General features: G+C 40.7%; 1 protein-coding gene across 1 annotated transcript in view; it reads right to left on the reverse strand.

Annotated features, from left to right (window-relative positions):
• Positions 1–26,614, reverse strand: part of LOC129540325 (selection and upkeep of intraepithelial T-cells protein 1-like) — a 63,769-nt gene that overhangs the window by 18,935 nt on the left and 18,220 nt on the right. Inside the window, 5 exon segments of the mRNA XM_088834989.1 lie at positions 16,638–16,762; positions 20,611–20,716; positions 23,068–23,178; positions 25,501–25,731; positions 26,019–26,066. Coding sequence (XP_088691115.1) covers positions 16,638–16,762; positions 20,611–20,716; positions 23,068–23,178; positions 25,501–25,731; positions 26,019–26,066 — 621 coding nt within the window.

Genomic DNA, 26,614 nt, shown 5'->3' on the forward strand with positions numbered 1-26,614 from the left:
GAAGGCAATGGCAAGCCACTCCAGTACTCTTGCCTGGAAAATCCCATGGATGGAGGAGCCTGGTGGGCTGCAGTCCATGGGGTCGCTAGGGGTCGGAAACAACTGAGCGACTTCACTTTCACTTTTCACTTTCACACATTGGAGAAGGAAATGGCAACCCACTCCAGTGTTCTTGCCTGGAGAATCCCAGTGACGGGGGAACCTGATGGGCTTCCGTCTATGGGGTCACACAGAGTCGGACATGACTGAAGTGACTTAGCAGCAGCAGCAGCAGCAGCATGTTGGGTGCAGTACAAGGGACTCTCAAGAGTGTTCTCCAGCACCACAGTTCAAAAGCATCAATTCTTCGGCAATCAGCTTTCTTCACAGTCCAACTCTCACATCCATACATGACCACGGGAAAAACCATAGCTTTGACTAGACAGACCTTGGTTGGCAAAGTAATGTCTCTGCTTTTCAATATGCTATCTAGGTTGGTCATAACTTTCCTTCCAAGGAGTAAGCGTCTTGTAATTTCATGGCTGCAATCGGCATCCACAGTGATTTTGGAGCCCCCCAAAATAAAGTTTGACACTGTTTCCACTGTTTTTCCATCTATTTCCCATGAAGTGATGGGACCAGATGCCATGATCTTTGTTTTCTGAATGTTGAGCTTCAAGCCAACCTTTTTACTCTCCTCTTTCACTTTCATCAAGAGGATTTTTATTTCCTCTTCACTTTCTGCCATAAGGGTGGTGTCCTCTGCATATCTGAGGTTATTGATATTTCTCCCAGCAATCTTGATTCCAGCTTATGCTTCTTCATTGGAAGGACTGATGCAAAACCTGAAACTCCAATACTTTGACCACCTCATGCGAAGGGTTGACTCACTGGAAAAGACTCTGATGCTGGGAAGGATTGGGGGCGGGAAGAGAAGGGGACAACAGAGAATGAGATGGCTGGATGGCATCACCGATTCGATGGACATGAGTTTGAGTGAACTCCGGGAGTTGGTGATTGACAGGGGGGCCTGGCGTACTGTGATTCATGGGGTCGCAAAGAGTCAGACATGACTGAGCGACTGAACTGAACTGATTTTGGATGCATAGATATTTACAATTGTTATGTTTTCCTCTTGGATTGATCCCTTGATCGTTATGTAGTATCCTTCCTTATCTCTTGTAATATTTTTTATTTTAAGGTCTATTTTGTCTGATATGAAGATTGCTACTCTAGCTTGCTTTTGCTTCCCATTTGCATGGAATATATTTTTCCATCCTCTCACTTTCAGTCTATATGTGTCTTGAGGTCTGAAGTGGGTTTCTTGTAGACAGCATATATATGGGTCTCGTTTTTGTATCCATTTAGCCAGTCTGTGTCTTTTGGTTGGAGCATTTAATCCATTTACATTTAAAGTAATTATTGATATATATGTTCCTATTGCCATTTTCTTAATTATTTGGATTTGATTTTGTAGATCTTTTTCTTCTCTTGTATTTCTTGACTATATGAGTCCCTTTAAGATTTGTTGTAAAGCTAGTTTGGTGGTACTGAATTCTCTCAACTTTTACTTGTCTGAAAAGCTTTTTATTTCTCCATCAGTTTTAAATGAGATCCTTGTCAGATACAGTAACCTTGGTTGTAGATTTTTCCCTATCAGTACTTTAAATATATCCTGCCATTCCCTTCTGGCCTGCAGAGTTTCTGCTGAAAGAACAGCTGTTAAACATTTAGGATTCCTTTGTATGTTACTTGTTGCTTTTCCCTTGATGCTTTTAATATTCTTTCTTTGTGTTTAGTCTTTGTTAGTTTGATTAGTATTTGTCTTTGCGTGTTTCTCCTTGGGTATCCTCTATGGGACTCTTTGCACCCCTTGGACTTGATTGACTATTTCCTTTTCCATGTTGGGGAAATTTTCAACTCTAATCATTTAAAACATTTTCTCATACTCTTTCTTTTTCTCTTCTTCTTCTGGGACACTTATAATTCAAATGTTGATGTGTCTGATATTGTCACAGAGGTCTCTGAGACTATCTTCAGTTCTTTTCATTCTTTTTACTTTATTTTGCTCTTCAGAAATTATTTCCATCATTTTATCTTCCAGGTCACTGATTTGCTATTTTGCTTCAGATATTCTGCTATTTATCCCTTCTAGAGTATTTTTAATTTCAGCAATTGTGTTGTTTGTCTCCGTATGTGTAGTCTTTAATTCTTCTAGGTCTCTGTTAATTGATTCTTGCATTTTCTCCATTCTGTTTTCAAGGTTGTTGATCATCTTTACTATCATTATTCTGAATTCTTTTTCAGGCAGTTTGCCTATTTCCTCCTCATTTATTTGGACTTCTGTGTTTCTAGTTTATTCCTTCATTTGTGTAGTATTTCTCTGCATTTTTATTATTATTTTTTAACTTATTGTGTTTGAGGTGTCCTTTTCCCAGGCTTCAGGGTTGAATTCTTTCTTCCTTTTGGTTTCTGCCCTCCTAAGTTTGGTCCAGTAATTTGTGTAAGCTTCATATAGGGTGCGATTTGTGCTGAGCTTCCCCTCTCCCCCACCCCAGATAGGCAAGGCTGAGTGAGGTGCTAATCCTGTCTGCTGATGAGTGGGTTTGTATTTTTGTTTTGTTTGTTGTTTAGATGAGGCGTCCTGCAGAGGGTGCTACTGGTGGTTGGGTGATGCTGGGTCTTGCATTCAAGTGGTTTCCTTTGTGTGATTTCTCACTATTTGATACTCCCCAGTGTTAGTTCTCTGGTAGCCTAGGGTCTTGGAGTCAGTGCTCCCACTCCAAAGGCTCAGGGCTTGATCTCTGGTTAGGAAAAAAGATTCCACAAGTGGTTTGGTATGGCATTAAGTGAGATTAAAACAAATATCAAAAAATGAGAAACCAAAGGTGAACCCCAGACAAATGGCAGTTACTAAATGAGCCAAATAATAATTAAAATAATGGAATATCAAATCCCTTCTGATTATACAGTGGAAGTGAGAAATTGATTCAAGGGATTAGATCTGATAGAGTGCCTGTTGAACTATGGACAGAGGTTCGTGACATTGTACAGGAGACAGGGATCAAGACCATCCCAAAGAAAAAGAAACGCAAAAAGGCAAAATGGCTGTCTGAGGAGGCCTTACAAATAGCTGTGAAAAGAAGAGAAGTGAAAAGCAAAAGAGAAAAGGAAAGATATAAGCATCTGAATACAGAGTTCTAAAGAATAGCAAGGAGAGATAAAGCCTTCCTCAGTGATCAATGCAAAGAAATAGAGGAAAACAATAGAATGGGAAAGACTAGAGATCTTTTCAAGAAAATTAGAGAAACCAGGGGAATATTTCATGCAAAGATGGGTTCAATAAAGGACAGAAATAGTATGGGTCTAACAGAAACTGAAGATATTAAGAAGAGGTGGTAAGAATACACAGAACTGTACAAAAAGGATCTTCATGACCCAGATAATCACGATGGAGTGATCACTCACCTAGAGTCGGACATCATGGAATGTGAAGTCAAGTGGGCCTTAAGAAGCATCACTACAAACAAAGCTAGGGGAGGTGATGGAATCCCAGTTGAGCTATTTCAAATCTTGAAAGATGATGCTGGGAAAGTGTTGCACTCAATATGCCAGCAAATTTGGAAAACTCAGCAGTGGCCACAGGACTGGAAAAGGTCAGTTTCATTCCAATCCCAAAGAAAGGCAATGCCAAAGAATGCTCAAACTACTGCACAGTTGCACTCATCTCATATGCTAGTAAAATAATGCTCAAAATTCTCCAAGCCAGGCTTCAGCAATACGTGAACCTTGAACTTCCAGATGTTCAAGCTGGTTTTAGGAAAAACAGAGGAACCAGAGAGCAAATTGTCAACATCTGCTGGATCATCGAAAAAGCAAGAGTTCCAGAAAAATATCTATTTCTGCTTTATTGACAATGTCAAAGCCTTTGACTGTGTGGATCACAATAAACTGTGGAACATTCTGAAAGAGATGGGAATACCAGACCACCTGACCTGCCTCTTGAGAAACCTGTATGCAGGTCAGGAAGCAACAGTTAGAACTGGACATGGACCAACAGACTGGTTCCAAATAGGAAAAGGAGTACATCAAGGCTGTATATTGTCACCCTGCTTATTTAACTTCTATGCAGAGTACATCATGAGAAACGCTGGGCTGGAGGAAGCACAGCTGTAATCAAGATTGCCAGGAGAAATATCAATAACCTCAATATGCAGATGACAGCACCCTTATGGTAGAAAGTGAAGAACTAAAGATCCTCTTGATGAAAGTGAAAGAGGAGAGTGAAAAAGTTGGCTTAATGCTCAACATTCAGGAAACTAAGATCATGGCATCTGGTTCCATCACTTCATGGCACATAGATGGGGAAACAGTGGAAACAGTGTCAGACTTTATTTTTTGGGGCTCCAAAATCAATGCAGATGATGATTGCAGCCATGAAATTAAAAGATGCTTACCCCTGGAAGGAAAGTTATGACCAACCTAGATAGCATGTTAAAAAGCAGAGACATTACTTTGTCAACAAAGGTCCATCTAATCAAGCCTATGATTTTTCCAGTGGTCATGTATGGATATGAGAGTTGGACTATAAAGAAAGCTGTGTGCTGAAGAATTGATGCTTTTGAACTGTGGTGTTGGAAAAGACTCTTGAGAGTCCCTTGGACTGCAAGGAGATCCAACCAGTCCATCCTAAAGGAGATCAGTCTTGGGTGTTCATTGGACGGACTGATATTGTAGCTGAAACTCCAATACTTTGGCCACATTATGCAGAGAGCTGACACATTGGAAAAGACCCTGATGCTAGGAAAGATTGAGGGCAGGAGGAGAAGGGACGACAGAGGATGAGATGGTTGGACAGCATCACTGACTCAATGGACATGGGTTTTGGTGGACTCCAGGAGTTGGTGATGGACAGGTAGGCCTGGCGTGCTGCAGTTCATGGGATCGCAAAGAGTCGGACATGACTGAGCGGCTGAACTGAACTGGACTGAGAAGGGTATGGCAACTAGTATTTGTCAATACATTCAGGTATTTTGCCTGGAGAACCGCCCCCCTGCCCCCCCCCCCCCCCCACGACAAAGAAGTTTGGCAGGCCACAGTCCACAGGGCCGCAAAGAGCTGGACACAACTGAAGACTTTTTTTGCCTACGGCAGCTCTGCCCCAGTGAGGGTTGAGCATGAAGGTTGTGCAGCTGCTTGGCTTGCAGGGACCTTGGAGGTGTCAAGTGTGCAGCGACACCGACTGCCTCTGCCACAGGCGTTATGGCCCTATCAGAGACTTTTTTTAGCCTCTTGTAGCTGGTGATCAGAAGGCCTCTTTGGCCAGTCTTTCTCTGTTGCTCCACCCATTCAGGCACTTAGAGGGCTCCCTTGCCTGGGGTCTCTCTCCGTCGTTTGGTGCATCAGGCACATAGAGGCACCCCCCGGCTGGGGCCTTTCTCTGTAGATCAGCATGTCAGGCACTTAAAAGGGGCACCCTGGGTGGGGTCTTACCATGTAGTTCAGTGTGTCAGGCATTTGATTGGCCAGCCTCTCTATTGTTCAGCTGCTGATGCTAGCATGTGTGGAGAGTGGGGTTGTGGTGATGGTTCCATCCCCTACACATGACTCGGCAGTATCGCCTTGCTTCCATGGCTGCCTGGCTTTCTTCCACAAGCATTTCCCACCACAGTCTCCTCCCTCACATCCCCTAGATCTGTCTCTTTACAGTCAACAGCAGCCCTCAACCGAGGATTGCTCCATAATCACTAAACAGCTCCCACCTGCTGTGCCTTCTAGGGGACCCGCGTTACTGTACAGGGTATGTATGGCTGTGGCAAGGACTGTCTGATTCTTATTCCATTTTGGCTGCTACAGATCAGCTGTTTCACTCTCAGCCTTAAATATTTCTCCTCTGACTCAGACAATTGCTCTGATGTGGGGATCAGACCCCTGCTTCAGTTCCTCCACCCACCAAAGGCAGGTCCAGTCCTACTAACACTCCTGTTTTTCCCCCTCGTTCCTTTGTTCTACCAAGTTTTGTGTGGTTCTATATATTCTTTTCTGCTGGTCAGGTACTCCTGTCTGCTCTCAGATGGTGTTCTTCATGCACTTCTGTGTCTAAAGGTGTATTCCTGATGTATCCATGGAGAGAGATGTACTCCACATTCACCATTCCTCTGCCATCTTGTTCTCCTTGAATGTTGTATTTTAAGAGAGCTTTTTCACTCTCCTCTTTCATCTTCATCAAGAGACTCTTTAGTTCTTCTTCACTTTCTTCCATAAGGGTGGTGTCATCTGCATATCTAAGAATTTTCTTGCTGTTCATTCTGATACACATAGTAAAAGGCTTTAGCGTAGTCAGTGAAGCAGGAATATGTATTATTATTTCTGATCTTGAAGAGGGCTCCCCAGGTGGCTCAGTGTTAAAGAATCTGTCTGCCAATGCAGGAGATGCAGGAGACGTGGGTTGATCTCTGAGTCAGGAAGATCCCCTGGAGGAGGATCCCCTGGAGGCAACCTACTCCAGTATTCTTGCCTGGAGAATCCCATAGACAAAAATACTTTGGCCAGGTGATACAGAGCTGGCTCCTTTGAAATGACCCTGATGCTAGGAAGGATTGAAGGCCAAAGGAGAAGGGGTGGCAGAGGTTGAGATGGTTACATAGCATCATGGACTCAATGGACATGAATTTGAACAAACTCCAAGAGATAGTGAAGGACAAGAGTTAGTGAAGGAGTCTGGTGTGCTGCAATCTGTGGGGTCACAAAGAGTCAGACTTGACTTAGCAACTGAACAACAACAACTTGTTGAAGAAAATAAATTGCAGAAGCTAGAGCCCATCATCAGATTTGACATACACATTTGACTTAGGACACAGAGAAGTCAAAGGAGGATTCATGGGAAAGTAGAGCAGTTTCAGATCTAGCTTCTGCATCATGCCAATGAAAGGAATCAGCAGATCAGCAGCAACATATATAATATAAGCTGCAAAATGGCTGCTACTTCCTTTTCACTCTCCAACCCCCAGGAATTTTTCTTATGGCCTACCCTAACTGGAAACACAAAAGAAAGGACTTTCTGAAAAGTGTAGTCAAGTTGACACACATTTAATAATAACATCACAATGTCCTTAAATAAGTATTTATTTTTACATATGAGAAAAGACAGAATCATCTGAACATAAACCAATGGGAGAAATGGACGGTAGAAACAGACCTAATAGACCAAAGCTGACTGAGATGGTGAAATTAGCTGATAAGTTTAAAATAACTTTAATTGATATGTCCTGGCATGTCAAGGAAAAGATATTTAATAGATAGCATTACCATAGAAGTGGAGTCTATAGTAGGAAAATACTTGGGCTTCCCAGAAGGAGAAATATAACTTCTGAAATAAAAGCTCATTAAAAAGAGTTTAGCAGCTTATTCAGCTGAAATAATATGGGATTAGTGAATTGGGAGACAATTTAATTGTAAATATCCAAACTGAAGAACAGAGAGGAAAAAGAATATAAAATAAAGAAAAAAGCATAGGGAGATGAGAGACACAGTGAAGGAGCTAAAAGACATATAATTAGACACCCAAAAGCAGAAGACATATTTGAAGAAACAATGACTGAAACATTATCATTTTTTTGGAATGTTATTTTTAAACCCATGTATTAATGGAGGTACATTAACCTCAAGCAGTATCAATATAAATTAAACCATATCAAACACTTTGTATTCAGGCTATGAAAACCAAATTGAAGCAAATATGTTTAAAGCAATCTGAGAATAAAAGACATATTGTCTTCAAAGAAGCAACAATAAGACAAATAGTTGACTTTTCAACAGGTAAAATAATGGAATAATCTACTTGACACATTGGAAGGAATTAAGTTTCAACCAGGATTTTGTTCCAGATGACACTCTCCTTTAAAAATGTAGGTTAAATAAAGATGATTCAATAGAGGCTTTGGAGATTTTTTCTACTTTTTAAAGAGAAATTTACAGCAACCAAATCTCTTGGTTCTTAAATCAAATTAAACAAGGTTCAGTTCAGTTCAGTCGCTCAGTCGTGTCCAACTCTTTGCGATCCCATGAATCACAGCACGCCAGGTCTCCCTGTCCATCACCAACTCCCGGAGTTCATGCAAACTCATGTCCATCGAGTCGGTGATGCCATCCAGCCATCTCATTCTCTGTCATCCCCTTCTCCTCCTGCCCCCAATCCCTCCCAGCATCAGACTCTTTGCAGTGAGTCAACTCTTTGTATGAGGTAGCCAAAGTATTGGAGTTTCAGCCTCAGCATCAGTCCTTCCAATGAACACCCATGAGTGATCTCCTTTAGAATGGACTGGTTGGATCTCCTTGCAGTCCAAGGGACTCTCAAGAGTCTTCTCCAACACCACAGTTCAAAAGCATCAATACTTCGGCGATCAGCTTTCTTCACAGTCCAACTCTCACATCCATACATGACCACGGGAAAAACCACAGCCTTGACTAGATGGACCTTTGTTGGCAAAGTAATGTCTCTGCTTTTTAATATGCTATCTAGGTTGGTCATAACTTTCCTTCCAAGGAGTAAGCGTCTTTTAATTTCATGGCTGCAATCAGCATCTACAGTGATTTGGGAGCCCCAAAAAATAAAGTCTGGCACTGTTTCCACTCTTTCTCCATCTATTTCCCATGAAGTGATGGGACCAGATGCCATGATCTTAGTTTTCTGAATGTTGAGCTTTAAGCCAACTTTTTCACTCTCCTCTTTCACTTTCATCAAGAGGCTCTTTAGTTCCTCTTCACTTTCTGCCATAAGGGTGGTGTCATCTGCATATCTGAGGTTATTGATATTTCTCCCAGCAATCTTGATTCCAGCTTGTGCTTCTTCCAGCCCAGCGTTTCTCATGATGTACTCTGCATATAATTCAAATAAGCAGGGTGACAATATACAGCCTTAACGTACTACTTTTCCTATTTGGAACCAGTCTGTTGTTCCATGTCCAGTTCTAACTGTTGCTTCCTGACCTGCATACAGGTTTCTCAAGAGGCAAGTCAGGTGCTCTGGTATTCCCATCTCTTTCAGAATGTTCCACAGTTTATTGTGATCCACACAGTCAAAGGCTTTGGCATAGTCAATGAAGCAGAAATAGATGTTTTTCTGGAACTCTCTTGCTTTCTCCATGATCCAGCAGATGTTGGCAATTTGATCTCTTGTGCCTCTGCCTTTCCTCAAACCAGCTTGAATATCTGGAAGTTCACAGTTCACATATTGCAGAAGCCTGGCTTGGAGAATTTTGAGCATGACTTTACTAGTGTGTGAGATGAGTACAATTGTGTGGTAGTTTGAGCATTCTTTGGCATTCCCTTTCTTTGGGATTGGAATGAAGACTGACCTTTTCCAGTCCTGTGGCCACTGCTGAGTTTTCCAAATTTGCTGGCATATTGAGTGCAGCACTTTCACATCATCATCTTTCAGGATTTGAAATAGCTCAACTGGAATTCCATCTCCTCCACTAGCTTTGTTCATAGTGATGCTTCCTAAGGCCCACTTGACTTCACATTCCAGGGTGTCTGGCTCTAGGTCAGTGATCACACCATCGCGATTATCTTGGTCATCTATTTTTTTTGTTTTTTAGTTGCCCAGTCATGTCCAACTCTTTGCAACCACATGGACCATAGCCCGCCAGGCTCCTCTATCCGTGGGCTTTCCCAGGTAAGAATCCTGAATTGGGTTGCCATTTCCTTCTCCCAGGCATCTTCCTGACCCAGGGATCAAATCTGAGTCTCCTGCTTCGGCAGGTGGATTCTTTACCGCTGAGCCACTGGGGAAGCATTATATCCTGGCGTAAAAACCACTGTCAGTGCCTGTATTTCTGTAAGTCAGTGTCTTTGCTTGAAGGTTTCTAGTTTTTCAGAAAGGTTATTACCGTGATGAGCTTCCTAGGTAGCACTGTTGGTAAAGAACCCACCGACCAATGCAGGAGAGGTAAGATACAGGTTCCTACTCCAGTATTTTGCCTGGACAATCCCATGGTCAGAAGACCCTGGTGGGCTGCAGTCCATAGGGCCACAAAATGTTGGACATGACTGAAGTGACTTAGCACACACACACATCTTCCTGATACCTACCATGTGGGTTACTGCCGGGAGCCAGCGAGGGAAATCCTACCCGTGGCAAAGGTCAATTGGGGAAGAGGCCTGACGGGCAAAGGCTAATCAGGACTCGAGGAACCCCCTGGACTTACCTGAGCATCTACCCCAAAGAAAACCGGAGTCTGACTGCCTTACTATCTTACGCCTCTTATCAAGTCCTCTAATACTTACGGGGGCTTCCCCCCAACCACCTTTCTCTGAAAACATTAATTCAGAGCTGTAGTTAAAAAGTTCTCCTTGGCTTAATAGGAGTGTTCCAATCCAAGCCCCTCTGATAGCTTTCTAACTTGCATGACAAATTTGTCCGGGCTCTTACAACTATGAATATGACTGTTTATAGCCTCCCAGCCATGTAAGGACAGAAAGCCTAATATTCTAAAATACAGGAATTTGTTGAAGAAGTTAAAATCATTAGAATAGTACTAAAAAAGATTTCATTGTTGAATCCATGCTTGCTGCAAAGTTTATCTATTGTATCCTTGGAAATATATTAATCACATATAGAGAAAATAAGTAGTAGGCTTTGATTTAACCACATCAGATCTTAAGTTAATAAATTCCTTTCTTGTAGCTCACTACACCTTTGCCTTATAGGAATGTAACTTTGTCATGTGTCTAGCACCTGACTTTAGGAAAATCACTTTAAAAGAATATAAGACTTTTTCTGGCTAACTAACCTTTGTTAGGAGAGAGGGCCATAAACTGTTAGCAGGCCTCCTGGCCAGAAGATGATGTAAACCACCCAAAACTTTTGTGTATCACGAGACATACAAAAATGAGCCCTGATCCTGATAAGGGTCAAGACTGCTGACCCCGCGTGATTTTGGCGTGACTCTATACCTCTCTTTCTCTATTTTTTATGTGCACAACTTAGGGTATAAAAACAGCACTGGAAAATAAAGTTTTGGGCCTTGCTCACTGAAGCTTGGTCTCTCCATGTCGTTCTTTCTCTTTTTCCGTCCTTTTCTCTATTCTCCTTTTTCTGGTTGAGATCCTTGGAGCGCTGGGCCCTCTGCGTTTACTTATCTGCCTGGGCTTCTAAGACCCACTCAAGGGGGTGCCCTGGTGGGGTGCCTCCAGTGATTTGAGAGGGCACCTGCGGCCTACGTAAACAGAGCAAACCCCGTGCTGGGGATTGGTTTCCTGCGTAAACCAAGAAATCATCAGCCCCTGTCTCTCTCTCTCCTTCTCTCTCTCTCTCTCTCTCGCTGACGCCGACGCCGTTCATCCCGAGGATACCCTGGGCCATATTGAGGCTGGTCCCCGATAGGTTACCCACGGAATGGAAATTTTTTCCAAGTTTCTTCTAGATTATAACTTGAACTTGTTTCTACCCCATGGCCTTTGTTACTTCAGTCATTATGAAAGCCAATCCTGAAATATATTTATATACATAATTTTCCTTGTGTCCCTTATCAGAGTAAGTATTCTGACTTCACTTGAAAACTTTATCCCTCTTACATTTAATTTAATGTACAAAATCATTCTTTTAGCTCAATGTACAGAAGATGAGTTATCTGTTTATTTAATTTTTATTATGGACTCTCATGCTAAGAGCCTTTTGATGCATTTCCCTGATTGATGTCCCAGATATGTTTAATTGCTGCTAGATATGACATTTAATTCTGATAGGTATAGATTTATTTCTACTTTCAGAGTTACTTTCATTTTCCCATGTAGATTATTGACTTTATTTTAAGCATTACCCTAATTTGTTATCTTCTGTCTTCTGATTACTTTTCTATCCTTTTTAACTTTAACATAGTTTGTACAAGAGCTACAAATGAAATGCAAATTTGAGTGTACAAACATATTTTATTTGCTCTCCACCTGGCAATTATTTGGCTTTATACAAAATTGCAAGGGAAAAATTAAATTTTGAGGGCATAGCTATTTTGCTTGGAGATCTTAGCCTTCTGATCCTCAGTAGTCTATCCATTGTCCCAGATGAAACGTTTGGTGCTTGCTTAATCCCTTAATTTTGTAGGAAACCTGTTGAGGAAATAAAATGTACTCAAGCTATTGTAAATTCACATTTTACTAAAGGCAACTGTGAAAGTGAAAGTCACTCAGTCGTGTCCGACTCTTCGCAACCCCATGTTCTATACAGTCCATGGAATTCTCCAGGCCAGAATACTGGAGTGGGTAGCCTTTCCCTTCTCCAGGGGATCTTCCCAACCCAGGGATCAAACCCAGGTCTCCTGCACTGCAGGCGGATTCTTTACCAGCTGAGCCACAAAGGCAACTAGTTGAAATAAAAACACGTTTGCGAACATATTGATCTCTTCCAAGATGCCAAAGTCATCTTTGGAAAAGCCATGAGAAACAACTTTTATTTAAAAGTCATTTACTTGACTTCTCTGGCTTAAATCAATGAGAGTAAAATCTCTGTTGGGAGCATGTGTGTAAGGAATAAAGTATTCTAGAAAGGAGTCTGATTTAATTTGCACAGTATCTCTTTGCAACTGAAGTAAATGAATACCCTGGTGAAACTATAATCAATAATATATATTCACACACATACATTATCTCTTCCTGACTTTTTTCTCTTTTTCTCTTAACTCAAACAGCAGTAAATCACTCTCATAACTCAAACAGCAGTAAATCACTCTATATCATGGGAATTTGCTTGGAAAAGGCTATCATTGCATAATGTTATCTGATGCTTAATATCACAAGGCACATCAGAAACTGCAGTGAATCTGTGGGCTTGCTTTTTAAATTTTTCTTAAATAATTTTATGTATCCCTTTAACCTTCTGGAACTTGAAAAGTTGTGAAACAGACAGAATTGGAATAATTAACTTTTCAAATAAGAGAAGAGCTAAACTCATTCAGTGAAAGGGTGCAGAGAAAGCTGTTACTGAAAAAGCAATGAGATTTCATCCTAAACCTTAATACAAACTTGGTAGAACTAGAGAAAACATTACGAAATATTGCTGAAAAAGTATTTGGGGCAATTATTTTTTATTTGTAAAATGAAATTGACCTGGTTATGAGAAATGGTTGATTTTCTTTTCTTTTGTTTTGGCCACACCCCACGAGATACAGGATCTTAGTTCCTCAGGGCAGGGATCGAACTTCAGCCACCCTGCAGTGAAATTGTGGAGTCCTAACCACTAGAATTCCCAATTTTTTTTTAATTTAAAAATCTAGTAGCTAATGCAGAGCATTTCAATTTATGGTCAAGTTTGATCTTTTCTAATTTTGGCCTATTGTGAGGTTGCTGCTCTAGATTCTATAATATTAGCAATGTGAGATATATTAGTATTAATAGACTGTAAATGGTGATAAGTAGAATGAATTGGGTCTTTTCAGTCAACTACATTGCACAATCTCTCTTTCAAATCAATTAATATATTTTCTTGATTTATTCATAAACATCTGGGAAAGCAAAAAAGTTAACTGACAAAATCTTTGAGTGGCTAAAGCAACTCCTTCATTGGTCTCCATGGGACAAAAGAGGAGCAGTGCTGAGAAATGGCCTTATGATACCACGTGGTTGAAAACAGGATTTGTTTTTTAGTAACTCTGGTCTCTAGTGTGAAAGACAATAAAACCTCTCCTTGATTCTAACTCTTCTTTTAATCCCACTCAGTCAGCAGGTCAGCCTGGCTTTTGAGTGGATGAATATTGACTACAAGCTCCTTCCTGCTGTCCGCTATCTGTGCCTCATAGGATGCAAGGATAGTGATTGAGTTGTTTTCCTCAGTGGCAGAAACTAGGCCTGAGAAGCATAAATCTGTACTGTGGGAAGCACACATTTGTCCTTGCAATTGTTTAATCTCAAAGGGTGAAATATTTCTCAACATTGGAGAGGTAACGAAGGGTCTGACTCCAGTCCAGGTTACTATATGTGATTCCTTATGTCACACCATAGGAAATGACAAAGGATTTGCCTAGCAGGCTCCTAACACCAGATTCGGTGCACAGTCAGCACCTTGCAGTTTCTGGAGGGAGGTGCAGTCCAGGTATAGGTCCTTCACTCCCAGCAAACATGTTCATATGCATACCTGCATTCCTAGCCCAGGTACCTCTTTTTGGAGGCTTCCTTACTAGGGTCCTCAGCTAAAATGCTTTTTTAATTTTTAGTACCCTCTGCTGAGACCTTTTACTGGGGAAGGGCATCTTGATTAAATTATTCTTCTTCACTTTGACTCAGGATTGTTCTAGTTCTCTGTTTCTCCTTCCCATCCATTCTCCTCTGAGTCTGTAAAATGGCAGGAGTCTTTTGGTCAGTGTTCTTTATAGTGACATCTCACTATTTCAGATGCATTCTTTACTGGCTGAGCCGCCAGGGAAGCCCAAGAATACTGGAGTGAATAGCCTATCCCTTCTCCAGGGCATCTTCCTGACCCAGGAATTAAACTGGGGTTTCCGGCATTGCAGGCAGATTCTTTACCACCAGAGCTACAAGGGAAGCCTTAGTGTTCTTTATGAAAGAGAGAAAGTGAAGTTGCTCAGCCGTGTCCGACTCTTTGCGACCCCATGGACTGTAGCCTACCAGGCTCCTCATTCCATGGAATTTTCCAGGTAAGAGTACTGGAGTGGGTTGCCATTTCCTTCTCCAGGGGATCTTCCCGACCCAGGGATTGAACCCAGGTCTCCCACATTGCAGGCAGATGCTTTACCAGCTGAGCCACCAGGGAAGTGAGACATTATTTCCCCGATTTATGCTGCAGGTCACCTGACCCTTGTCCAGGGCTGGAACTATGAGGAGCTAGTGCTATTTTCCTTTTTGGCCTCTTACACACCCACAATAAGGGGATAAAAGCGTGACTGTTATTTTTAGTTTCTCTTGTCATCCTAATTGGCCACCTCAATATCTAGCAGCTCTCGACAGGTAGTCCAGAGAGACCCAAGAGTCAATGGATGCAAAGATGAGAGAGCAAAGTACCCATTTTTCGTGGTTCTAGGCCTTTTTAATCTTAAGTAAAAAGCTTGTATATATTGTCCATAATAACTTATCATAGATTTGCACTGTATTTAGGGGAAAGAGCCTGCTAGTAATTAAGAGTATGTATTTTCATAACCCTGCATACATTTTTTAATGGAACATTTTAAGATTGTAGGTTACTGGTGGAACACAAGAATCGAGTATTACAATTTTTCTTCTCGCATGACTAGTTTTACATTTCCTCCCATTGATTTCATAAGCAGATTATATTTTGCACATAAAGCCAGGACTTTCAATGTTGGGTATTAGGGAATTTCAAAAATACACTCTACTGTGAACATAGCTTCAGAAATGTTCCTGGTTCAGTCTTTGTAGATGCCTACAAGTTTCTACAATGTTCAATTATCAACTATAATATTAAATTTTTAATTCTTTGAGATCAAAATAGAAGAAAACGCACAGCATTGAATGTTTCTGGATGAAACACTTGGACCTTCCAGTTCTACTGAAATTATCAAAAGTGTGAAGTCAGAACTGAGACTGTCATTGGAATCTGAGGCACTAACATTGCACTTGGATAAACCTGGGGGCCCTCCTATGGCCTTATACGGAGAGCCCTTATACAGGGTATAAGTTTTCCTCCTTTCCCTCTGACACTCCTTCCTTCTTTCTTTCCTCTCTTCCTTCTTTCCTCCTTTTCTTTCTTTCTTCCCTTTTTTGTGAAGACTATATTGTGTTCATTCCTTTTCAGTGATATCAGCTGATACCTCAGTAAGATTTTGAGTGAATAGGCAGAGACGGTGACAGGTAGTAGAGGTAGATGTTTCAAGAGGTATAGAAGCAGAAAGGAAAAGACAGATTTCACTGGGGTAGAATCTGACCACCTTTGGTCTTCCTCCCCTCTGGTTGCCTCTCTGATGTGTGTGTATGAGCACGTATATGCATATGTGTGTGCATGTGATATTTATTTGAGTACACAATGTTGGATCTTTACATCAAAATTCCTCAGCTGAATAATCTCATAAGGCATGACTTATCTTCCCCATTCTGTGGAGGAAATAAAATTAGATCAGAAGAGAGAAGCCATTTACCCAAGGTCATTCAGCGTGGTTAAGCCAGGATAAAACCCAAGCTGACCAGATTCAAAAACTATGTTCTTTTCATTAAGGAACCATCCTTCTCTAGACTGAGTATAACCTTGTCTCCAAATTACCTCTTTGGCCCCCCTCTCCACCACTTTTGTTTATTAAACAGGGCACTCCCCTCACCTCTTTTTTCTTTATTCCTAAATTCTATTTAGTTGAATTTAGAGTTATCCTGAGACTATTATTATCTTGCTTGGGCAGCTTCATTGCACGTGTAATTTCATTACATGTACCAAACACATCATGTTAGAGAAGTATAAATTCTGGCAAGAAAATCTCTAAAGTATTATTCTTACATCAAATTCACTGAGAGCTTCGTACACTAACAGATAAAAAGACAATGCATCTTTGTTTTTCCCCCAGCTATTAATGCACAAGGACTGGAAAGGTCACTTTTGTAGAAACCCCAGGAGGCTCAGGAAGCTACAATCAGAGACTGTATCTGGAGATCAGTTAGAAGTAAGATGCCTTCTGAGTTACCACCCTTCCCATTCCATTTACCTCTGAGTCTAAAGTAGGCAGAGGAAATGATCATGGTGATGAAGACCATCAGAACACACAAGATCACAGTCATATCCTCCAGCCACATGACATCCAACTCAAAATATGGATCTGAAACAGGGACTGTAGAGAAATGCAAGCATTAGAAGAGTCACAGCAGGGAAAGGAGGACTGGATTTCAGGCTAACAATAGGTTTGTTTCTCATATTCCCATTGATCCATAATTCTGGGCTTGTATGAGGGTGAAGGAGAAGTAGGCTGGGTTGTGCAGACGATCCTGGAGATGAGCACATTTGGGCTAAGTGTGGAAGAAGGCTGCAAAGAGGCAGATATTGCTTCTTCCACCCAAGCCTCATGACACTTGCTCTGGTTGGCCAGAGTTTGAAGGATGGACATTATACCTTTGTCTACTTCATGAGGTGTGGCAGGCCCTCAGAAACTCCAGACTTCTTGAGAAATATGGTGAAATAGAATAATCTGGAATGAGCAGGATCTCTGAGATGGAAAAGATATTAAAATTCTCAAAAGTTATCCTCTTATCTGTAGCAGACGTCTTCTGTAAAGTATGTTTTCTGGGTGATTATAAAAGTGGAGAATATCCCCACCTTATAATACTGATTAACATGTCTTGTGATGGGAGCACCATTACCAGCAGTTAGGGTGTCTGTTTCATTACTGGTCAGCTACACCTATTCAAAATTACGTTCCTGTATTAACTCTAGTTTGTTTCACTGACAAGATTGTTCACTGATTCATACTACCTTGTAAAGAAGGACAACCAAGACAGTCAGGATGGGGAAACAGGAGTCAGGAGTCTTAAATCCATGTCCTTGAAATAATAGTTGAAATAATTGACAATATTCTTCTTGGAGAAGAGAAAACTTAAAAGTCACCAAAATCGTTGCCTTCACAATATATTCCATATGGTCGTAGACTGTACAAATGGAGGGTAAACTGTTTCCCTAATAAATATCTACTTTACCCTATAATTTGATATAAATTCTCAACCCTTGACTACATTGGAGGTCCCTTTTATAAGGGTGATAGCTTGAATTTAAAAATAAATAAAATATGGCAAATTGCTCTGGGAGCATGTGCAAAATGATCAGAGCGTGAAGAGTCTACAAGTCTCTCTCTTGGTCACACACCTCTATTTTTCTCAGATTAGTATTAAGGAGAACTTCAAAGTTCTTCTCCTAAAGGATAGAACAAAATTTTAAATAAAATTGAAAGAAAAGCTAGGAAATAAAATAGCTCTAGGATTCTAAGAGTATCAGAAGATTGTGTGTGTGTGTGTGTGTGTTTAAATCTATGCTGACTTTTTAATTTTCTTTCCCTCCTACATGGCTAGGCATGTCCATGCTTAGAAGGAAAGTTAAGGTCATGGTAGGGTGTGAGTGAAGAAAGACATGCCATGAGCTTAGGAGGAAAGGGAAGAAGGATGATGGCAAACACATGTAACCAATCTTCCCACCAGCTGAGACACCAGACAGGGAATTGTGACAGAATCCATAGATAATGCTAATAATAATGATAGTAAAAATAGTATCAAACATTAGTGTGGTTTGCACTATGTGTGAACCCAGACTAAATGACTTCAATATATTGACTAATTTAACCTAAAATAACCTTATGAAATAGCCATTATCATCAATATTTTAAGGATGAAGAAACTACAGTTCAGAGACTTTAAATAAGTTCCTCAAGTTCACACAGTTAGTAGTATAGCCAAGAAAGCCTGACTCTAGTCTGGTATTGATTCTTGGAAGTAAATAGTATACATCTCTTGCAGGTTTCTCTGTTCATGACCTCCACAGAAAGCAGGAAGAGCAGAATATCTCTGTTGGAGACTCAAATGCTGACTATTTCTTGTGAAGAAACATTTACCTGCATTTAGAAAGGCAATCTGATTTATTGTAAAATACTCATAATAAGGGAACCCCAGTAATAATTTTATTATTTGCTGGGTCAACTGATGTAAGTTGATCAAATTTTACATTCTGCTGTATCTGCAGCTCCAAAGTGAAGATAATAATAAACACTGCATAAAGATGTTAAGAATGAAAATATACAGTGTTTATGGAATTTCCTGGAAATTCGTATTTGTTAAATAAATTGACAAGTGCTTTCTGAATTGATAAACATCGAGAAGGAAAATCAGTCCAGAAAGTCATAACAAACAGAAAGTTGCCTAAATAAGGAATGAGGCTGCTAAATGAGATAGTTATAGAGGAAGCAATATCCATGGAGGAAAGTCCATTTTAAGTAAGGAGAAGAAAGTTCAGTAGCAATTAGAAAAGAGATTAGTGAATGGGTGTTACTTGCCTAATTACCAGGAGTTGTGAGCCTCTGTGATCAATGACTTAGTTTTAGGTCTTCAAGTTAGAGTAAGCAAAAATAAAATTTTAATTCCCAGATTCACTCTTAAGGATTCCAGGTCTGCTTTGACAATGACAGTGACCTGCAACCTATTCTTGGGGTTTTCTGTTATATCCAACGGAAGCCTCATAAATCACTAAGTACCCAGGCAATATTTCCCTGTAATGATCAATTTATTTTCACAAGACTGCTGACTAAATATCTCTTTCTTTTTAACTTTGTTTTTAGTCTTTCCATAGAGGAACAGTACACTATAGTTATTGAAACAGAGGTCTAAGTGCCTGGTTGGGGTCCGGGCATTGCCATTACTTAGCTGTGTGAATAGTTACTCAACTTCTTTTGTGTTCCAGATTTTATCACATATAAAATCCAGTTCACTGAAGAGTAAATGTATTAGTATTATAAAATCCATACAGCATATAATTAGTATTTAATATGTACTAGCTATTATCAACAGTGTTCTTGCCTGGAGAATCCCAGGGATGGGGGAGCCTGGTGGGCTGCTGTCTATGGGGTTGCACAGAGTCGGACACGACTGAAGCGACTTAGCAACTTAGCTTAGCAGCTATTATCATAGTATCTTGCTCCTTTCCTCTAGCACAAATGGAGAGAGTATTTAGTTTGCTAACAGGCAAAGCAAGATTCAGGTATGGCTTTTCTTAAAGTGAAATATAAAAGCAGTTTCAGTCTAGTCTTATTTAAGACTATTTTATCTTTATGGCATAGGAGAAAATTAATAAATAAAATCCTCTGAATAGTTCAGCCCCACTTTGTGCATGGGAACCTCAAAGATAGGTCCCCATTTTAAAATATGCTGGGTTTAGCTACCCCCAAACTTTTACAATTGCCCGTTCAACTTCACCTTCAGAGTCAAAGAGAAGGATCAGTTTCAGTTGTCCGTACAGACCATGAGCAGTAGTAGTGTTAGTCGCTCAGTCGTGTCTGGCTCTTGGCGACCCCATGGACTGTAGCCTGCCAGGCTCTCTGTCCATGGAATTCACCAGGGAAGAACACTGGAGTGGGTACCCATTCCCTTCTCCAGGGGATTTTGCTCACCCAGGTATCAAACCCAGGTTTCCTGCATTGCAGGCAGATTCTTCACTATCTGAGCCACCAGGGAAACCTGAGAACAGAGCATAAACTTAAGCAAAATATCTGTGGACATATAAATCATTTTGAGAAGAAGACTTTTTTTCTTTGTATCAGTCTCTTAAAGTAATCTATAACCCCCAACATTTAAGATATTCTGAATTATTATCTCCTCTAAGCTAAAAGTACAGGAAGAATTGGCTGGATTTTTGGCAAAATATAGCTATTTTACTGAAGGAAATATTTTCTTTTTCTAGGGAGAAGAGGTATCAGCAGTTTGTATCATTAAACCCACAAAATTCTGGAGGCTGGAATCCAAATCCAGTGACATGAGGTCCAAAAATTTATTGTTCATGGAATTCAAACAAATATTTGAGGTACAAGAAGAAACCCAATCTTTCAGATAAACAGCATTGTTACTCTTCTTTGGCTAAATATTTTACTAGATACTGAGCACTTGAAGATATTTTCACAAAGTTCTCATCTTTTTGGTCCCACATACCTCTTTTTTTTGTAATGCAAATAGAAAATGAGGGAGACAATCATAATTAATGAAGTCAAGACTATTAGCATGCCCACTAACCAAGGAGGTACTGCATTGCAGGAGCAACCTGGAAAAAAAAAATAGCGGGAGATCACCATCAGTTATTGGTATGGAGATACTTCGGATTGGGGGAAATGCACCAGAAAAACAAGATTTATAGTTTAATGCCATCCCTTTGTATTTATTTAGAACAGGGCTAAGGGTGGGGTGGGAGGGCAGAAAATATAGGGCTAAGGTTTAGGACTAGCGGATCCGAAGTATCCAAAGGCTTTGGTCTAAAGCTGTTGGTCAGTAGGACAAAAGCGGAACTGTTTCTAGGATGGGAGTGGTTTGGGGCTGAAGCTAAACAGACCCAGAGGAAAGTAACTCATTTTTCTTTTTCTTCCTCTAGCCCATCAATCCCGCATTAGGAGGAGTGAGACAGAGCTATGCACTAGTCCTTATTATATCTAGATTCAAAATAGGCTAGAGTAGGATAGGTCTGGAGACCTCTGGACTGCCCAAGAGATCATAAGAGCTCTGAAAGCAAGAATCTCACGAAAGGGTTGTTAGACAACATACTGCTTAAAATCTTATTTAGCACACATCATTGTGGTGTCATTTGGCTATCTAGTCTTCCCATGAAAGTATTCTATTTCATGGAGGCTTAACAACACAAGTGGTGCCCATTCTTGCATTGTGGAGTATTATGCATAGTCTAGGGTTTCCCAGATGGCTCACTGGGTAAAGAATCTGCCTGCCATTGCAGGAGATGTGGGTTCGATCCCTGGATTGGGAAGATCCCCTGGAGGGCAAGGCAACCCACTCCAGTATTCTTGCCTGGAGAATCCCATGGACAGATAAGACTGGTGAGCTACAGTCCATAGGGTCACAAAGAGTTGGACATGACTGAAGCAACTTAGCAGACACACATGCACAGTCTAACTTAATGTTTACAATCTGGGATACAAAGATTCCTGAGCATCATGGTGGCATAGATGGCTCTCATTTTTGTCTCCCCATCAACATCAAAAATGTGGCATCCATCCATAAAGAGAAGTGCCTCTATAGGACACAGAACCATACACCAAGGGACCTGGGAGGAGTTCTGCTCACCTGTGTGTCGTCTAACAGGAAGACAGTATTTAGTACAGGCTCTCGAACGTAGTGGAGATTGTGAACTATTTCTGGCTCCTCTTAACTGTGCTCCTAGAAAACATGCAGAACACTGAGCTACTAAAGAGAGAGGCTTTGTGGAAGTCCAGGTTTTCAGCTAGAAAGAGACCTCAGAAGAATGTAGCCTTGAAAGATAGAGCTATATCAGAAAGGATCTGTGAATATGAAGGCTTAATTTATTAATTTATTTATTTTAAGTGGAGGATAATTACAATATTGTGATGGTTTTTGCCATACATCAACATGAATGGGCCACAGGTATACATGTGTCCCCCCCCAATACTGAACCCCCCTCCCACCTCCCTCTCCACCCTATCTCTCCAGGTTGTCCCAGAGTAAGGGCTTTGGGTGCCCTGCTTCATGCATCAAACTTGAGCTGGTCATCTGTTTTACATATGATAATGGACATGTTGAATTTGAAGGTTTTAAAACGGAGTACACCTTTGAGTCATGAACAGCTATTTTTTGTGTGTCTTAAAATTTCCCCCTAAATCCTCCAAGGTCATTTCCCCTGAAGCAGCTTGGTTGAGATGGATGAAAACTTTCCCCTTGGGAAAGGTAAGCTACCTGGAGTAACTCTTCCTGTATGCTCTATTTTCCTGATGCTGTATACTATTTAAGTGACCTCTATGCAGCTGTTTCTGCCCTGTGCAATCAGGGCTTCATTTCCTGCCCTGACAGAGTCATTGTACCATTTAAGCAGTCAAGTGAGAGATATGTGTAAACTGTGTTAAGTTCAGTTCAGTTCAGTTCAGTCGCTCAGTCGTGTCCGACTCTCCGCGACCCCATGAATCACAGCACGCCAGGCCTCCCTGTCCATCACCAACTCCCGGAGTTCACTCAAACTCATGTCCACAGAGTCCGTGATGCCATCCAGCCATCTCATTCTCCGTCGTCCCCTTCTCCTCCCGCCCCCAACCTTTCCCAGCATCAGAGTCTTTTCCAGTGAGTCAACTCGTCGCATGAGGTGGCCAAAGTATTGCAGTTTCAGCTTTAGTAATGCTAAATGTTTAAAAGCTCTCCCAGTTTGTTGGGAAAGCAACCACCATAGGAAAAAAAATAATTTGAATTTGATTGAGGTACAAGAAAGTCCAGGCTTTCAGACACACAGCTTTGTCAGAAAGTCAAGGAATGGTGAAGAGCATACATCTAGTAACAACCCAAGAATTCAGAACTTTCTGAGGCACACAGGCTTGGAAATCAAGAGTCATGCAGCTTGCTCCGCCTTCCCCTTTACATCTCCCACCCCTCAAACCCACTTACTTTGCAATCTCTGATGAAGAGCAACACTGGATACCATGGTAAAGATCAGCAGTAGAGCCAGAATTAAGCCCAGAATCAACTTCCAAACTTTATTCCATAGAAACAGTTTATCTGAAACAGATTCATCCAGACCATTCAAGATACCACAATGCTGAGATATTAGACCTAAGCTAGTTTAGGGAGGCAGTTATAATTGGATGCGTGAAAAGTGACCAAGAGTGTGAAGTGGGACAAAGTGATTTAGTTTGAGACTGGAGCAAAGGTGAGTGAAGCCTGCTCATTCCAATTCTTTCCATCCATTCTATCTCATGTTCCCCTTGAAGTAGGGCTGGTTTCTTCCCACTAAGCCTCAGACCAACTCAGTCCTTTAGTCCTTTTGTTTAAGCAACCAGTAATATATGTAGTCTTGAGTTCTCCAGTGTGTTCCTGGGTCTGGCATTATTCTTCCTGAATACATTTAGAGATTATGTAAACTTTCCTCCTCTCCTATTCAGATGAACAAGCATCTGCTTTTGTTTGCTGATTTGCACACACTGTACATAGATACCTGTCATTTACTGGGAATCTGATATTTTTCTCTCCAGAGAAATAAACACAAAAGTATTCTAAAAGTAGTAAATTGCTAAACCTGTTGGGGACTTATTCCTATTATAATAATCTTGAATTGGGATTATTCAATTATTCAATTTCAATTCTCTTCAATTGAGATTATCCCTCTCAGTACTTGACTCCAATATTAATTTCACAGACATATACAAATACTAATACACGTACAATTACTTAGCAGTTTCCAAGGCACTCATTTTATTTTATTCCAATCTTTCAAGTATCTATTATTTTTTGCTTATCAACTACATGCCATGAAATATTTGAAGAGGCTGGGGTATATCAAGTACAACCAAAATCTCTACCTCTGTTTTAGAAAAGGAGATAGGTAAGTGACAAAAAAACAACATAATAAATAATCTATACAGTAGGTTAAAAGGTGAGACTACTATATAAAAAAGAAAAATGTAAAGAGGGTAAGGTGAGAGGAAATCCCAGGTAGAGGGAGTGGTACAAGTTGCATTTTTTTTCAAATTGGTTTGTCAAAGTGGTCTTTATTTCAAAAGTGAGACGAGTATAGACTTGAAGGAGATAGGTAATTTATTGGAATTATAGCATTCTGGCAAGAGGGAACAACTGGAGCAAAGACCCCAAAGCAGGAGCAGTTCTGTCTTAGTTGGGGAATAGCTAAGGAGGTCTGTGTGACTGGACTAGAGGAGACACAAGAGAACATTAAGGGATAGGTCAGGTAGGGAACAGGAGCACAGGTAGTGCAGGGCGTTGTGGGTCATTTTACTCAGAATAAAATGGGGAATCATTGCAAGGTTTTAAGCAAAGGGTGACATATGTTTCACATTTTAAATGGGTCCTGATATCCATATGATGAGAATATACTATTGTGGACAGGAGAAGAAGTAGGGAGAACTTTATAGATGCTATTGCCAGTATTCAGACCATGGACAATGATGTCTTTGACTTGGACAACAGCAAAGGTGGTAAGAAGTGGTGAGACTCTGGGTATATTTTATAAGTAAAACTAGTATTATCTCTTGACACATGTGATATAGAATATAAGAGAAAAATTGGAGTCAAGGATGACTTCAAGGATTTTTTCTAAGAAACTAAAAATATGAAGTGTGACTGAGAAGGCAGTAAATCACACAAGTTAACAGGTAATTAAGAGTTTAATTATAGATCTGTTTCATTCCCAATATTTACTAGATGTCAATATTGAGATGTTGAGTTTAAAGATGAGACTAGAGTTTGGGAGAGAGGTCTGGAGAAAAGATATCATCTGAGGAGTTATTATGATTTCATGTTAAACCATGAGATGGAATTAAGTCACACTAGAGAAAAGACGGGGGAGCCTGGTGGGCTTCCGTCTATGGGGTCACACAGAGTCGGACACGACTGAAGTGACGCAGCAGCAGCAGAGAAAAGTGAAAGTCGCTCAGTCGTGTCCAACTCTTTGTGACTCCATCGTCTATACAGTCCATGGAATTCTCCAGGCCAGAATACTGGAGTGGGTAGCCTTTCCCTTCTCCAGCAGATCTTCCCAACCCAGGAATTGAACTGGTGTCTCCTGTATTGCAGGTGGAGTTTTTACCAACTGAGCTATCAGGGAAGCCCACAGTAGAGAAGAAGAAGAAAAAAAAAAAAAGCAAGACTCAAAGACTATGCCCTGGGAAACTTGTATTATCAAGAAGTCAGAGTGAAAAAGATGAAGTAGCAGAAGAGAATAAGGAAGAAAACAAGCAAGTAGGTGAACAAAGCCAAGAGAATATAGTATCCTAAAAACCAAGTGAAGAGAGTATGTTCATTTTTCTCTTTAGTTTATAAATTTGATGACAATGGCCATCATCTGAAGAACAAACACACAGATCTCACTTGATAGGACAATGCTTGTCTTCTCCTCTTGACCAGTTACAGGGTTTCGAAGGTAGCAGGTGACATTCCCATGGGTGCTCTGTATTAGAAGGGTCATCTTCATGTTGAACAATTTGTCTGTATCCTGTGAATGGGATTTTGAGGAAGGTGGGATGGTCTCTTCTCTGCTGTCTCTCCATTCCATTTGAGGCTGTGGAAACCAACCGCCTGAATTACACTCCACTAAAAGACCTTGCGGAGAAGGCAATGGTAAGCCACTCCAGTACTCTTGCCTGGAAAATCCCATGGATGGAGGAGCCTGGTAGGCTGCAGTCCGTGGGGTTGCTACGGGTCGGACACGACTGAGTGACTTCACTTTCACTTTTCACTTTCACACATTGGAGGAGGCAATGGCAACCCACTCCAGTGTTCTTGCCTGGAGAATCCCAGGGACGGGGGAGCCTGGTGGGCTTCTGTCTATGGGGTCACACAGAGTCGGACACGACTGAAGTGACTTAGCAGCAGCAGCAGCAAAAGACTTTTGCTATTAGGAGGATGCACCAGAATCTGCGTTTCTAGGTTTGTAGCTGTTGGAAAGAAAAGGGAAAACAAGATTCAGGTGATGGGTTGGGGAAATATGAGAGAGTAGGAAAAGTCCCTTTCCACTTTAAATCTTATGTCTGTAGATGTACTGACAGCTAAGCACTGTAAGGTTCTCATTGTTTCTATGAGCTAAGCAAAAGGAAAACAGGCTAAGCCAGACTGAAGGGTTGTGCTATACAAACTAACACCCCAGTCTTAAAAAATCAGGACAGTGCATTTGTTTGATCTATTCATTTAGTCAGTCAAAAATATTTATTGATTATTTTCTAAATCTAGGAGACTGAGTTAGGTCATGGATGAAAAGCAATCAAGATCTCAGTCCTCACAGAATTTATAATGTAACATTTTTCTTATATTTTCATCATTAGTCTCATATAAGTTACTATAATTTATTATTAAATAGTAAATAACATAAAGTCTAGTTTGCAGCTTTAACTGAAACTTTAATTTATGTGTTCTTTGCATAAAATAGGTAACATATTACTATTGGGTTGGCCAAAAAGTTCGTTTGGCCAACCAGAACAAACTTTGT

This window comes from Moschus berezovskii, chromosome 4, assembly GCF_049115385.1.
Source record: "Moschus berezovskii isolate FMDL1 chromosome 4, NW_MosBer_1.0, whole genome shotgun sequence".
NCBI lineage: Eukaryota > Metazoa > Chordata > Mammalia > Artiodactyla > Moschidae > Moschus > Moschus berezovskii.